The following is a 14,645-nucleotide window of genomic DNA, read 5'->3' on the forward strand; positions in this document are numbered from 1 at the left end:
AGTGCGCGGGGCTGGGCGGCGTGCGACCCGGCTAGGCGAGCGGCGCGGGCTGGCGGTGGCCCAGGCGAGCAGAGCGCGCGCAGGGTGGCGTCCAGGCGAGCGAGCCGGCAGCAAGTGGAGTGAAGGCGCATGAGGCGCGGGAGGTGATTGCTGACTCGGTGTGGCAGCAGCTTGAGGCTGGAGCGCGGCGCCAGGTCAGGGCAGGCGTGCGGCTGGAGCGCAAGAGCGGCGCTGGCAGCGGATCCAGGCGGAGCAGACGGTGGGTGCTGGCGCAGTGCGTGCACGCGGGTAAGCAGAGGCGCGTGGGAGCGGCGACCCGAGTGAGCGCCAGAGGAGGCAATGCAGCGCTGGTGATGCACGCTGGAGGGCAAGTAGAAGTGGCTACACAGCATGGTTCGGCAACGCGACGGCGTGCGCAGGAGCTAGAGCGCAAGGCGATGGCGTATGTGGTGCAGGCGGTGTAAGCGTGCGCAGCGCTGGAACGGGAACGCGCTGGCTCGGATGCAGAGGCAGGCAAGGCGTGCGGGACGCGCGCGAGCGCGGCAAGTGCGGGACCCGCACTCGCGCGGAGGCGAGCAGCCGGAGCAAGTAGTAGCGCGCGGAGTGGCCGAAGCGCGCGGGCGGAGCAATGCGTGCGCGGCAGAGCAAAACGCGCGAACGGTTTAGGCGGGAGCTGATGCGACACGACGTAGGTGAGTTGGCGTCAGACGAGCACGGGAGCTGGAGCGGCGTGGTTCAGGCGGTGCAGGAGCTCGCGTGCCGGAGAGCCGGTGTAGACGCTGGAGTGGCAGGAACGTGGGCGGCACCGAGCGAGTGGCGCGAGCGTGCGCACTGTGGCGTGCGGGCATTGGCGGTGTGGGCAGGTGTTGAGCGGCCGGAGCAGAGCGGGCCCATAGGCACGAGTAGGCAGTGCTGGGTGCGACGTGCCAAGCAACAGCGCGCGCAGGAGGAGTTGCGGTGAAGTGCTTCTGCGCGAGATGCGGGAACACGGTGGCGTCGACCCTGACTACGCCACGGTGATCTTTGGTGGTGCAGGGGTGGCAATATCGAAGGTACAGTTAAAGTGTTCAACGAAATGCTAGCCGCGGGAGAAGTGATGCCAACTGCGGTGATGTGCAATGCATTGATCGGAGACCGTCAAGGAAAGGGTAACGGGAGACACAGCCCTAATGCAAGTAGGCCACGGTCCTCGCGAAGATGGAAGTATGAGTATGGCGTGGCAAATCAGAAAGAGAAGCCGCGAAGCGAAGACAGTGGTCGGGCGTGACGAGCCCGGAGGAGATGCGGTGCAGTCAGGTCCAGGAGGGGTTTTTCTTGTGCGAGCAGAGGTGTTTGGTCAGCCATGCTTGGGCATTTCATGTGCGTGGGCAGAAGAAGTTCAAACCGTGAGCAAGAAAACCCTAGGGTTCGCGGGGAAGTCGGTATAGCGAACCCATTCGGCTCCATCGTCTCGTCCCATGATCCATGACATCCAGCAACTGCTGCTCTTCGTCATCCACGGAGTTTCGTCATTGTCGAGCTTTTCTCTTCGCCAATCCTATTCACCACGGGAATTCACTTTTCGTTTGTTCTTCTCCACAACCAAGGTCTGCCCTGATTCTTTGAATCTTTCTAATGCCGGCGATTCCTTTGCCGGAATATCGTCGTTAACTTCCTGTTATCCGTTTTCCCGAACCAGGGACTTGATTGCTATGTTTTAAAAAGTTCTAGAGTGTCTTCTGTAAGATTTCCAGAACTTCCTTTATTTCAAATCAGTGACCTTCTACATTTCATAGATTTTCGTAAAAAGTTCATAAAAGTACAAAATCAGTTTTGTTTGAAACCCTAGGTCAAAATCTACAAGTTTTATGTTGTGATCTTGAGTGAAAGTCTATGATGTGTGATCTAGGTTAAATGTTAGGGAATGAATACCTTGTTTGTACCTTATATTGTATGCATGTGTTACAGTTAGAAGATAAATTATAGGGTGTATGTTTTAAGTGGAGAAATGTGTCAGTTAGTTAATCCTATCACCCTAGAGCTCATATCTCTACCATCAAGACATTGTCCTCGTCTTGATTGCTGTTTCTTTAAGTTCTTTGTCGTATAAGGATCCCCGTTAGTTCTTGTGTGTCTGCTGCTTCGTCAAAACATCTTTGCGGCTATGCTTTAGCATTGACTATCAGTTCAGCTGCTAAGCATCCGCTTTCCCTTGAATCTAGGATGTTTCTGTGTAGCAGCTGTCAGTCGATACTCCTACCATCGGCTGGTTAGCTAATACGGTTGTTACCTTTCTAGTATCGACTATTGCCGATACAAATCTGTTGATCTATCCTGCATCGACTACACATAGTCGATGTATCAAAGGTGCACACGCAATCTTAGGATTCTTGCCATCGGCCGATCCAAGCCGATTCTAGTCGTTTACCATATCGGTTATGGTCGATCGATCCTTAGTTTTCCCATCTCCATATCCACACACTCCTATCAGTCGATTTATCGACTGAAAGATCGGCTATCTATATTTATCAGTCATATACCCTTAACCACACTCCAATCAGCTGTACGTCACTCAATAGTCGTGCTGATGTCATCGAGTCGATGCAACCACACCTAGTTATCTAGGTTAATAACTTGGCACATCTCGGTTAAACCCTTGTTGTTCCCCATCGGCTCTGTTGTAATCTTCAACAAGTAACTGATCCAAATTGATTGTCCTCCTAAAGCTCTATCTAAGTTTAGCTTCAAACCTTTTGGTTGTTATGTGAATAGTGTGTTATATGAGTACTGGATTGCAACTTTGCTATAAAATAAAATAGTTTTGCGTGCACGCTTGAATGGAATGTTGCATTACATGTAGATACGACTACTTCGGCAACGGTACCTATGAGATCTCCCCGGAGTCTACGGAGGATGTTCGGAAGATGATGACTTACTGACTTCAGACCCACCAGTAAAGGCAAGCCCCGGACATATCCCCCTATTTTATTTACACTGCAATCTACGTCTATTATTATTATATCTTGCATTAAGTCTAGGAGCTGTAATGAAACCCTAGATGCATGAATCTTAGGATCCAATGTATTGTACCTGAGTCCTTATCGCTTAGATGCTCTGCTAAATAGGGCCGGTAGAAGTCGAGTGATTTCCTGTCACTCGCGCGATATAGGAGTTACATGTTTACATTTCCGCAGTCACTATAAGGATGACGGACAGGGTCATGTGCTGTATCATGACCTGGAAGTTTACCCTGTCTGTTTTGATAAAAGTTTTAAGGCTGAAATGTATGGTAGTGGTGGCTAAGCGTTTGAACAGTACTAGCCACATGCCGCGAAATATGGTAAAGCGGTAAGCCTAGTAACCGATCGGCCCAGCAAGTGGGTATATTCCCACCACTCGATCTATTTGGTTCTTTTCACGCACCGACCTGTGGGAGTACGTTCTGCATGGCAGACAGGAATACAGGTTTTGTAGTCGCGCTACAGACGTATGTCCTGCACGAGTGATGTGCGTACGGTCCTGCAAGTCGCTTGTGGTGGCCTGCCCACGAGTCGGAATGAAAGGTAAACGGTTGCTTCGGAAAGCCCTGCCGGTAATCCCAAGCGTGTGTGTTAGGTTTACCTTGCAAGGTTAAATTCGATTCGAATCGTCCGCCTCTCACGAAGCTTGAGATTGCTTATCACTTCTGCCACATCGAGTAAGAAGTGTAACTGTTAATGAGATAATCTTGGTGAATGATAATATCAATCATGCTTGTTTAGTATAGGTGCTAACCTAGAATGGCTAATCACACTAGAATCTGAAAGCTAAAATTTTGAAAATAGTTTATACTCTTTGTTGCTTTTCAGCTGAAAATAAACCCAGAGCCTTTACAATGCCTTCATGAGTCTAGCTATGGGCTAAAGTATACCCAATCCCGGGTAAGCCTTGCTGAGTATTAGTATACTCAGTCTTGCTAGTTTTATGTTTTTCAGGCAAAGCCTTTGAAGATCCTACTCTTTCCTTGTCATGGCCCTGTGCTCTTCCAGAAGATTGGTCCGAGGAATGGGATCCGTCCCCGGCCAACACTGATGATATCGAGTGATGTCGTGCCCGGGCTTAGCATGACATCCACCTTGACGACGTGTTGTAAATCTTCGCGTACGTTTTCTGCTGCTTTTAACCCTAGCTTTACAGTTTGTAATCTTTTCTCTAAATTTGAAACTTCATACTTCTTTTTGGAAATTCTTGTAATGTAATTCTCTATTATGTAAATCGTGATGGTGATTGTATCTCTGGACTCACCTTTGTGTGAGGTAACCTTATTTGATCCTGTGTATCGGTGGTTTATCGGGACGTTACCCGACAGGCCAAGGGATTATACCGTTTGAAGCACGCTGGAGCCCTTGGAAGTGGACTCGCGTACTTGAGCCGGTATAATTCAGGTTGGTTCTGCCACAGGGACCTTGCGCCTGAGCTCGATGCGGCTGCGGCCAGGCCGCAAGGACTCCCCCAGGCACCGGTGTCTGGCGTGGGCTGCGCAGCGCTCGCAGACCACCTTCGCGCGGTCGCCTGGCCGTCCAAGTTTCGGCCCCACCTGCCGGAAAAATATGACGGCTCCACCAACCCGTCAGAGTTCCTGCAGGTCTACATCACCGCCATCACGGCGGCCGGAGGTAACGAAGCCGTCATGGCAAGTTACTTTCATGTAGCCTTGACCAGGCTAGCCCGGACCTGGCTCATGAATCTTACCCCGGGAACCATCCAGTCCTGGGGTGAGCTCTGCGCACAGTTCACGGCGAACTTCGCCAGTGCGTACCAACAGCATGGCGTGGAGGCCCACCTTCACGCCGTGAGGCAACAACCCGGGGAAACCCTCCGGGCCTTCATCTCCCGCTTCACCAAGGTACGTGGAACTATCCCACGTATCTCCGATGCATCTATCATCATGGCCTTCCGACAGGGAGTCCGGGACGAGAAGATGCTAGAGAAGCTGGCGACCCACCAAGTGGAAGCCGTCACCACCCTGTTCGCTCTGGCGGACAAGTGTGCTCGGGCTGCAGAGGGCCGTGCATGGCACTCTACGACCCATGCTGGACCTGCTCAAATGAGTGGGCCTAGTGTTGCTGCCCCTGGCAGTGGCAAGAAGAAGAACAAGAAGAACCGTGGCTTCGACAAGTCACGGATTGGAGCTCTGGCCGTTGCAGCTGCGACGACCGGGGGCCAGAACTCCCGTGGCAAGCGCCCGCGACAGCAGCGCACCGACCCCGGGTCATGCCCTATTCATCCAGGGGCTCGCCACAGCGCCACCGAGTGCCGCGAGATCCAGAAGCTCGCAGAGCGCCTCAGTAAGAGGCGTGACCAAGCCTCTAAGGAAGGCACCTCCCCTCCGCGGCGGCCCGGCAAGGAAAAAGCCTCCGATGCCGATGCAGCTGCGGCTGAGAGGGAGTTGGGGTACCAAGCCCCCAACAAAGACCTCAAGGGACTTCTCCAGCAGTCCGATTCTAAGTCCGGTGGTGACGAGCGTCGCAAGAAGCTGTACGTTATGTACGGCGGCAGTTCGGAGCTCGCCTCCCGGCGCGACGTCAAGGCCCTTCGCCGCGAGGTCCTTTCGGTGAAGCCAGGGGTGCCGAGGGCGGCGCCCCACCAGCGGTGGAAGGGTACTACCATCTCCTTTGGGCCATCTGACTGCCCAGAGAACATGGCGGGCGCTGGAGTGCTGCCGCTCATCACGGCACCCACTATCACCAATGTCCGCCTTCACCATGTGTTGATCGATGGAGGCGCCGGCCTCAGCGTCATCAGCTATGCAGCGTTCAAGCACCTGCAGATCCCAGAGTCCAAGCTGGCTCCATCACGCCCATTCTCAGGAGTGGGCCCGGATCCCGTATACCCGGTAGGGACCATCACCCTACCGGTTACATTCGGGACAGAGGAAAACTTCCGTACCGAGAACGTGCAGTTCGAGGTTGCGGAAGTTAACCTCCCCTTCAACGCCATCATCGGTAGACCGGCTCTGTACCGGTTCATGGCTGTTGCCCACTATGGGTACCTGGTCCTGAAGATGCCTTCTCCGGCAGGCGTCCTCACTGTCCAGAGCGATCGTGCCGCTGCTGTTGTGGCGGTCGAAAAGCTCCATGCGCTGGCCATAGGGCTTGCCCCTATGGCTGGCGCCCAGGGGTCCGACCCCTCAACCTCACGTGCCAAGGTTCCGGCCAAGGCACCGAGGGTCTGTCCGTCTGAAACGGACAATGTTCCCTTGAAGACCATCTAGGTCGGAGCGGAGACCTCCCAGACCACCCGCATCGGTGGCAACCTGGGAGAGAAATAGGAAAGCGCGCTCATCGCCTTCCTCCGGGCAAATGTTGATGTGTTCGCCTGGGAACCATCACAAATGCCCGGGATCCCCAGGGAGGTGATTGAGCATCATCTGAAGATCCACCCCGACGCCAGGCCGGTCCGGCAGAAGCCACGCAAGCAGTCCATTGAGCGGCAAAACTTCATCCGTGAAGAGGTCTGCAAGCTGCTGCAGGCTGGCTTCATCGAGGAGGTCTACCATCCTGTATGGTTGGCCAACCCAGTTGTGGTCCCAAAGGCCAACGGGAAGCTTTGGATGTGCATCGACTACACCAATCTTAATAAGGCATGTCCAAAAGACCCTTATCCACTCCCGCGTATAGTTCAGATTGTAGACTCCACCTCCGGGTGTGATTTGCTATCCTTCATAGATGCCTATTCTGGTTTTCATCAAATCAAAATGGCTAGAGATGATAGGAAGCACACAGCTTTTGTAACAGTGGATGGTCTTTATTGTTATATAGTGATGCCTTATGGATTGCTCAATGCTCTACCCACCTTTGCTCGTGCAATGAATATCACTCTAGGTGATTTGGTTAGAGATATAGTAGAGGTGTATGTCGATGACATCATTGTCAAGACTAGAGAGTCGTGTTCTCTATTAGAAAATTTAGCTCGAGTTTTTGACAAGTTACGGGCGACTTCCACTAAGCTTAACCCCGAGAAGTGCGTCTTTGGCGTATCGGCGGGGAAGCTCCTTGGTTTCCTGGTCTCCCACCGGGGAATCGAAGCCAACCCGGATAAGGTCCGGGCAATCGAGGCAATGAGACCCCCTGCACGCCTCAAGGATGTACAGAGGTTGACGGGGTCCCTGGCAGCTCTCAGCCGCTTCATTTTGAGGCTGGCGGAGAGGGCACTCCCCTTCTTCAAGTTGATGAGGGGGTCCAGCCCATTCGCATGGACCGAAGAGGCAGAACGTGCCTTCCAAGAGATGAAGCAGTACCTTACCTCCTTGCCGGTCCTGGTCGCACCAGACCCAGGTGAGACACTGTTTCTTTATCTTGCAGCAACGACTGAAGTGATCAGCATGGTGCTGGTCACCGAGAGGTCCGAGCTTCTCTCGCAGGGGGCCCCGCGGCCCCCTGCAGGAGAAGGAGGTCCGGCCACCACCACTCCAGTAACCGGCCCCACTTCGGAGGGTCCGGCCGGGTCCCCACCGGGACAAGCACTAAGCAGCCTGGGGGCCGACAGGTACCCAGCTAGAGCCGAAGGATTTAATCCACCTGGCAGAGTCAGGACCGTCCAGAAGCCGGTCTACTATGTCAGTGAGGTCCTTCACGAGGCAATGGCCAGGTATCCTGAGATGCATAAGCTTCTTTATGCCATACTCATTGCGTCCAGGAAACTCCGCCATTACTTTCAGGCCCACAAGATTGTGGTGGTGACCTCCTATCCTTTGAGGGCCATCCTCCACAACTCCAATGCCACAAGCAACATTGCCAAGTGGGCAGCAGAGCTCGCTGGGTTCCAGCTCGACTTCCAACCGCGTCACGCCATCAAGAGTCAGATCCTTGCTGACTTCATCGCGGAATGGACACCTGCGCCAAGCGCCTCCGGGGGTCCGGACCAAGGGACGGACCCCCCACGTCCGGAGGTCAAGGCTCCGGTCTTTGCCGGACCTCACTGGACCCTCTTCTTTGACGGGTCCGCCCGCAACAAGAGGGCCGGGGCTGGCGTTGTCCTCATCGACCCACAAGGCGAGCAATTGAAGTATATGGTGCACCTCGATTTTGAGGCCACCAACAACATGGCAGAGTATGAGGCCTTAATCTTTGGGCTCACGGCGGCTCTGTCCCTGGGGGTCCGGGAGCTCCTAGTTAAAGGGGACTCCCAGCTCATCATCAGGCAAGTCCAGGGGGAGTGTTGCTGCAACAACCCCCAGCTCGCAGCCTACCTCATTCATGTGAAGAGGCTGGAGAAGGACTTCGATGTGCTGGAACTGCAACATGTTCCACGCGAAGGCAACACAGCAGCTGATGCACTCTCTGCGAGCGCATCGACCCAGGCACCCGTGCCTAAGGGCATCTTCCAGAGACGTCTGCTGAAGCCTTCCGCCCAGCCTGCTGACCTGGGCGATGGGGGTCGGGCTAGCACCTCGAAGCTAGCGGTCCCGGCGGTGCTCCATCCGTGGTGCCCGCCAAGGGTCGTGTACTCCCTTGAGGGTCCTGAAGACCTCAGGGAGCCGTGCCCGGTTTCTAAGGAAGGTCCCAATGCATGGATCTCTAAGGTCCGGGACTACCTGAAAGATAATTACCTTCCTGAAGATCAAGCATCTGCTGAGCGTGTTGTCCGGATGGCTAAGCGATACACGGTGGTAGAAGGGGATCTCTACCACCGTGGCGCCAACGGCGTCCTCATGCGGTGCATCACCCAGGAAGAGGGCCGCGAATTGCTTGCGGAGATCCATGGAGGCGAGTGCGGAAGTCATTCTTCATCCCGCACGCTGGTTGGTAAAGCTTTCCGGCATGGCTTTTACTGGCCGACAGCGCTCCAGGATGCAGCCGACTTGGTAAGGTCCTGCAAAGCGTGTCAGTTCCACGCAAAGCAGATACACACTCCAGCTCAGGCACTGCAGATGATTCCTCCCTCTTGGCCCTTCGCTGTATGGGGGTTGGATATCTTGGGACCTTTCCCTAGGGCCGTCGGCGGGTACCGATACCTCTATGTCGCCATTGACAAGTTCACCAAATGGCCGGAGGCAACCCCTGTGGTCAACATCACCAAGGCGTCGGCAACTGCTTTCCTCAGGTCAATTGTGTGCCGGTTCGGGGTCCTGAACCGGGTCATTACTGACAATGGGACTCAGTTCACGAGCCAATACTTCCAGGAGTACTGTGAGGATATGGGTATTCAACTCTGTTTCGCCTCAGTGGCGCACCCCAGGAGCAATGGCCAAGTTGAGCGGGCCAACGCTGAGATCCTCAGAGGACTCAAGATCCGGACCTACTGTGATCTAGAGAAGCATGGCGCAAGGTGGATCGAAGAGCTTCCGAGCGTGTTATGGGGGAACCGGACCACACCCAGCCGCGCGACAGGGGAAACCCCTTTCTTCCTGGTTTACGGGGCTGAAGCGTGCCTTCCCCCGGAGATCACCATGGGCTCTCTACGGGTCCAGGCTTTTGATGAGGATTTGCAGGAACTGCAGCGTCGCCAAGACGTGGACCTCGTCGACGAGCGCAGATGGCGAGCAGCAGTCCGAAATGCACGGTACAACCAAGCGCTCCGGTGCTACCACCAACGGTTCATGCGAAGTAGGGAGCTCCGGGTCGGAGACCTAGTCCTAAGGCGAATCCTGAACTGGGAAGGCATGCACAAGCTCTCCCCCAGCTGGGAGGGGCCCTTCAAGGTGACCAAGGTGTGCCGACCCGGATTTGTTCGCCTGACTGCGGAGGATGGAATGCAACTACCCAACCCATGGAACATTGAGCACCTCCGTAAGTTCTATCCCTAGGACCTGGTTGAGAGGAAATTTTTCCTTTGTAATTGGTAGCATTGCCGTGCGGACCAGGGCGGTAGAGGTCCGCCCTCGTAAGCCCGGCCCCTGGCGTACATCGCACAACTCTTCTGTACCAATTCTTTAAGGGAAAAATTTGTTCTCAAATGCGTCCTTGAAGTCTATGCGATTCTACATTTTTTCGCTTCTTGTTACGCTAACCCCCCACGTGTTCTTACGTCTGTGTTGTGCCTAAAACCTCCCCTGAGATGCAACGCAACGTCTCTGCCTCGGACCTCTGTTTCGCAGGAGAGAAAGGACCGGACTCCTGGGAACAGGCTTCAGGGGGACGTGCTCGCCCTTTGCTGGGGTCCAGGGTTGTCTAGCCGCTTAGCCTGGTTCCGTACCCTAAGCCTACACACTCTGCCCCCCTAGGGTGGGTACTGTCGTACCTTGAACCTTGGACCCGGGGGCCGGGACCCCTTTTAATCCCCGAACGTAGGTCCTAGTGCTCTGGCTTGCTACGCAACTTAGGAGGCCTTCGCTGGCCAGACTGAGAACCTGTGGGGACGTCTACTAAGCGTCGATCCTAAGTCATGTGCAGGACCTCGGTTTTATGGCAGCCAGTCCCGACCTATCGCGACTACCTCCCAGGGGGCCACGGGACCTCGGTGTGCCCAACAGCACTTTGCAGATCGACAATCAGGAAAACAGCTAAGTTTTTTGCGAAAAGTAGACACATCAAATACTTAAAACACTTACTGCATTACTGATAATATGTACAACATTACGAAGTTATATTACAAAAATAACTAAAAAGACACTGGCACTACTGCCCTGGCGGTCCGGGGGCGCTCCCACCTTCTGCAGGTTCGGGACGGCGCCGGAGGCGTGATGCAACCATTCCCGCTGCCTCCAGGACTCCTTCCCGTGCGGCGGCCGCCGTCGCCTAGATGGGTCCGACCAGAACTGGAGTCAGCTGGATGGAGGGGTCATGGCTCCGGAAGCTGGTGAGGATGTACTCAGCCACTTCCCGAGCAACTATTCGCCCCTCTGTCTCCAGGAGGTCCTGCATCCCGGCCTCCACGTCCTGTAGCCGCCTGGCGGTGGAATCCAGCAGTTGGAGTGCGGCGCCGAACGGAGAAGGAGCCTCCGACACCCTGATGGGGTTGGCTCCAAGCTCTTCTAGCAGAGGGTTCACCGTGCTGACCCATCTTGTTAACCGGCCGGTGCCGGCTCGCTGCTCTGCTAGGAGCCCCTCCACCTTGGACTCCCTCTCCTGGAGCGCCGCCTCGCGCTCCTGGATCCTCCGGTTCCCGGCTGCCAGTTCCTCCTCCACGGCCTCTTCCCGTTTCTGGAGCTCCTGGAGCCGGACCACCTCCTCTGCTTCACGGGCGGCCAGCAATTCTTCTTTCTTTGCCACAGCCGCCGCCAAATCTGCGAGGTCGGCCTTTTCCGCCTCGACCGCTGCTGACGCCTTCCTGGCCTCAGCCGCCAGTTCTCGGGCGACCCGCTCCCTGTCTGCTACCGCCTCCTTCAACTCCTCCACGGCCTTCAGCCCCTCAAGGGCTGCCACTTCCCGCCGCACGGTCGCCTTCTCCCGCTGAAGCGCCGCCGCCTCCCGGACGCGTGCCTGCTCTAGCTCCTCCCGCAGGAGCTCGCGCCCCGCCACTAGCTCGGCACGCTCCTCGGCGTAGCGGGCGGAGACGGTGTTGATACGGTCTCCTAGGCGGACCTCCCAGTCGGAGAGCCGGTGGCGCTCTGCCTCCAGCTTCTCCCACTCCCGGCTAATGCCAGCCTCTAGCTCCTCCAGGGCTTGCTGGCATTTAACTATGATCCGGGAGAGGGGGATCTCCGCTGTGCTTGGGAGGAGGCGCCTTCCCAGCACCTCCTCCGGCTCCTCCTCCTCCGCTGGTGCGGCGGCGCAACTGGCGACATCAGCAACTTCCGGTGCCGCCGCCCCCGGAGCCGCCACCTCCGGCGCCGCAACCTCCGGCGCCGCCGCCTCCGGTGCCGCTGTCCCCGGTGCTGCTGCCTCCGTCGCCGGCGGAGAGGCCTCCGACGAGGGTACGGCCTCAATGCCTGGAGCTGCTGCTGGCACCTCCGTCGCTGCAGCGGGTCGGTTCGCATCCTCCTGGGGGACGGCTTCGGGTTGTGGCGGTGAGGCGGCCTCTGGCACCGGGCCCACGGGTCCGGTGGTTTCTGGAGCTGTCTCAGGCGGGGGCTAGGGGCTGGCTCCCCCAGTTGGTGCATCTGAAGACTGTGGCCTGCCGTACCATCAATACGGTTAGGTCCAGAAGCCAAGAGAGGTAGTGAAAAACTCTGGGGAGGATGCTTACGCGTAGTCGTACCACTCCCACCTGCACCGTGCCGCTCGGGGGAGTTTCCTCCCTGTCGAGGACCCCCCGGACCCTTGGTGGGGGTCCCCGCCCATTGAAGCTTCTGGTGGCGGCGATGGGGACTATGGCTTGGCCTCGGGCGGTGGTGGTGGCGTTGCCGGGCGCTGTTCTGGTGGTGGAGGCGGGGGAGTTTGTTGTCTCGGTAGCGGCCGGTGTTGTGGTGGAGGCGGTGCAGCTCCGCTCTGCTCCTCCGCCCCCGCGGTCTTCTGGCGTTTGGGCGCCGGCTCCCCGACCAAGGAGCCATCGCCTCGCTGGAGCCTCCGAGATTTGCTCCCTCCGGCTTGGCTGCTCTGAGCGGGTGCTGGCCCCTGGGCCTCGCCGCGTCCTTCTGCCGGGGCAGCACCCGCGTTGCCCTTCTGCCGGTGCTCTGGCACCGGCACCTTCTCCTTTCCTTTCCCGCTGGGGGCCAGACCTCTGGGTCCCGGCCCCCCGGGACCATCGTTGGTGTGTTGCTGGCGGTCCGGCGTGGCGCCAGGGATCTGGAGCCCGCGGTTGGGGTCGCCCCCCAGTTGCCGGACCGCCAGGCCGCCCTCGTCCAGGGTTAGCATCGACGCCAGGACCGACGACTGCAGTTCCTGGTCCTCGCACAGGGCCTTCACCCCGTTCGGGAGGACCAGGGACTCGGGGGTGAACACCTCGCCGGTCATCGCCCGGACCGCCGCCTCCAGCTCCGCCCTGGTGAAGTCGCCACCGGGTCCGCGCGCGATCCTGCAGCAGTCATTTAGCCCCGTGTACACGTAGGCCATCCGGGACCGCTGCTGCAGGGGGGCGATTCGCCGCTTCAGGAAGTCGCCCAGCACCATCATGGAAGTCAGACCGCCCCTTGCTAGCTTCTTGATCCGGTACAGCACCGGGTCGAGCTCCGATGGTATTGTTGGCCTGGCCTTCCAGGTGCTCCGGTCGCTCTGGGGGCCCTCTGCCAGCAGCTCCAGGCGGTCGTGGGGGTCGGTCACCGCAATGACCCAGCCTTCGCGCCAGTCCTCCCACTTGGAGCTAGAGAAGAGGGCGATGTAGGAGCTCGCCATCCCGTGCCGGAGCTGGAAGTAGTAAGCGCCAATCTCGCCGCGCTTCTTCCCGGTCCCAACCAGGGAGTAGAAATGTTTGAAGATGGTGGTGCAGGGGCGCACCCCCATGAACATCTCCATAAGGTGGGCGAAGACCGCCGTGAGGAGGACGGAGTGGGGGGTGAGATGATGAAGTTGGAGGCCGAACTCCTCCAGGAGCAGGAGGAAGAAGGAGGAGATCGGAGGAACCAACCCGCACATAATGTACGAATTGAAAAGGACGAACTCCCCTGCAGCAAGGTTGCAGAGGGGGATCTTGCCGGCCCTGACCTTCCCGGCGTTCGCCGGCGTGGTCCACCCCATAAGGCGCCGCACCGCATCCAACTGATCCTGGCTCTGGAAGCGGCGCGGGAAAGGAAGTGAGGCCATGGTGATTGTTGGGTGTGGATTGCAAAGGAGCAGGGAAGAGAAGGGAGCCGAGCGCAAGGAAGTCAGTCACGAGAAGGGATGCGGAGACGAAGGGGCGCTACGGCGTCTGTTGTTGGCAAGAGCAAAAAGGTAGCCGCTCCCTTTGGCGCATACCTTTTATGCAAAAGGCCGCTGCCTTCTCGCACCCACGACGACCGAGGAGGAGCCGAACGGTTGCCTACACCAGGCCCGCTCCTCTCACACCCTATGACCGGTGGGCCCGGGCCCGCCAGTCAAAGGCGTGACCGCTGGAGGAATGGGGGAAAGGCGGAATCCGAACCGCCCAGGCCGCTGGACGGGCTCGAATAAGACAAGAATCTGAACCGCCTGACGCGCGCGCCGCGGGCGCGGGACGGGCCCCTCGGGGATCCCGCTTTGGGAGAAAGGACATCCAAACGCTTACCCGGCGGGAACGAGCTGTCCACCCGGCGCGAAGCTGGGACTTGGCCCCACCTGCGGATTCATCCCTCACCCAAGGTGGGCCCGGGGGCCTCTGTCAGTACATACTGACAGGGGTACCTCCTGCTAGGGTGTCCAGGCCCTTGGCGTCTCATAATCCATAATCCCCTCCTCGCCTTCTGGGTGACGAGGCACATTGCCCGAGCCTGACAGCTGTGACCACGGTCTCCGGACCCTCCCGGAGCTCTGAGGGGTCAGGGGCCTCTGTGCACCTAGGAGGGCAGGAGGGCTCTCGGGTTGCCCCCGCGGACTCGGACTCCCCAGGGGGTCCGGGGCTGCTACGTGTGATGGCCGGACCATCACGGGCCAGACTGCTACAACAGGCCTCGGCGGCACCGGACCCCCCCTCCCCCTGGGGAAGGGGACCGGTGCCGCCACGTGCCGTCCTATAAGAGGGAGCGGGGATGGCCCTGCCACGCGCCTGCGGCTGAAGGCCCTTCACGGGACTCCAACCCGCCTACCAGCATTTAATGCGGTAGCTGTGCCGGGCGCGCCCAAGTCAAAAAGAGTGGCCTGCCACTGACACACGGGGCAGGTAAGCTGACACCACGGTAAACCCGCCTGATC

At 57.8% G+C, this 14,645-nt stretch overlaps 1 protein-coding gene across 1 annotated transcript in view; it reads right to left on the reverse strand.

Moving 5' to 3' along the window:
- LOC112900473 (translation initiation factor IF-2-like) overlaps window positions 1-13,580 on the reverse strand; it is a 195,236-nt gene extending 181,656 nt beyond the window's left edge. Inside the window, exons 1-2 of the mRNA XM_025969337.1 lie at window positions 13,482-13,580; window positions 11,141-11,483 (exon numbers count right to left, since the gene is read on the reverse strand). Of these exons, the coding sequence (XP_025825122.1) occupies window positions 11,141-11,483; window positions 13,482-13,580 (442 nt within the window). The remainder of the gene's footprint in view (window positions 1-11,140; window positions 11,484-13,481) is intronic.
- Between the last annotated feature and the right edge of the window lie 1,065 nt (window positions 13,581-14,645).

The sequence above is a fragment of the Panicum hallii genome, chromosome 7 (genome assembly GCF_002211085.1).
Source record: "Panicum hallii strain FIL2 chromosome 7, PHallii_v3.1, whole genome shotgun sequence".
In the NCBI taxonomy this organism is placed as follows: Eukaryota; Viridiplantae; Streptophyta; class Magnoliopsida; order Poales; family Poaceae; genus Panicum; species Panicum hallii.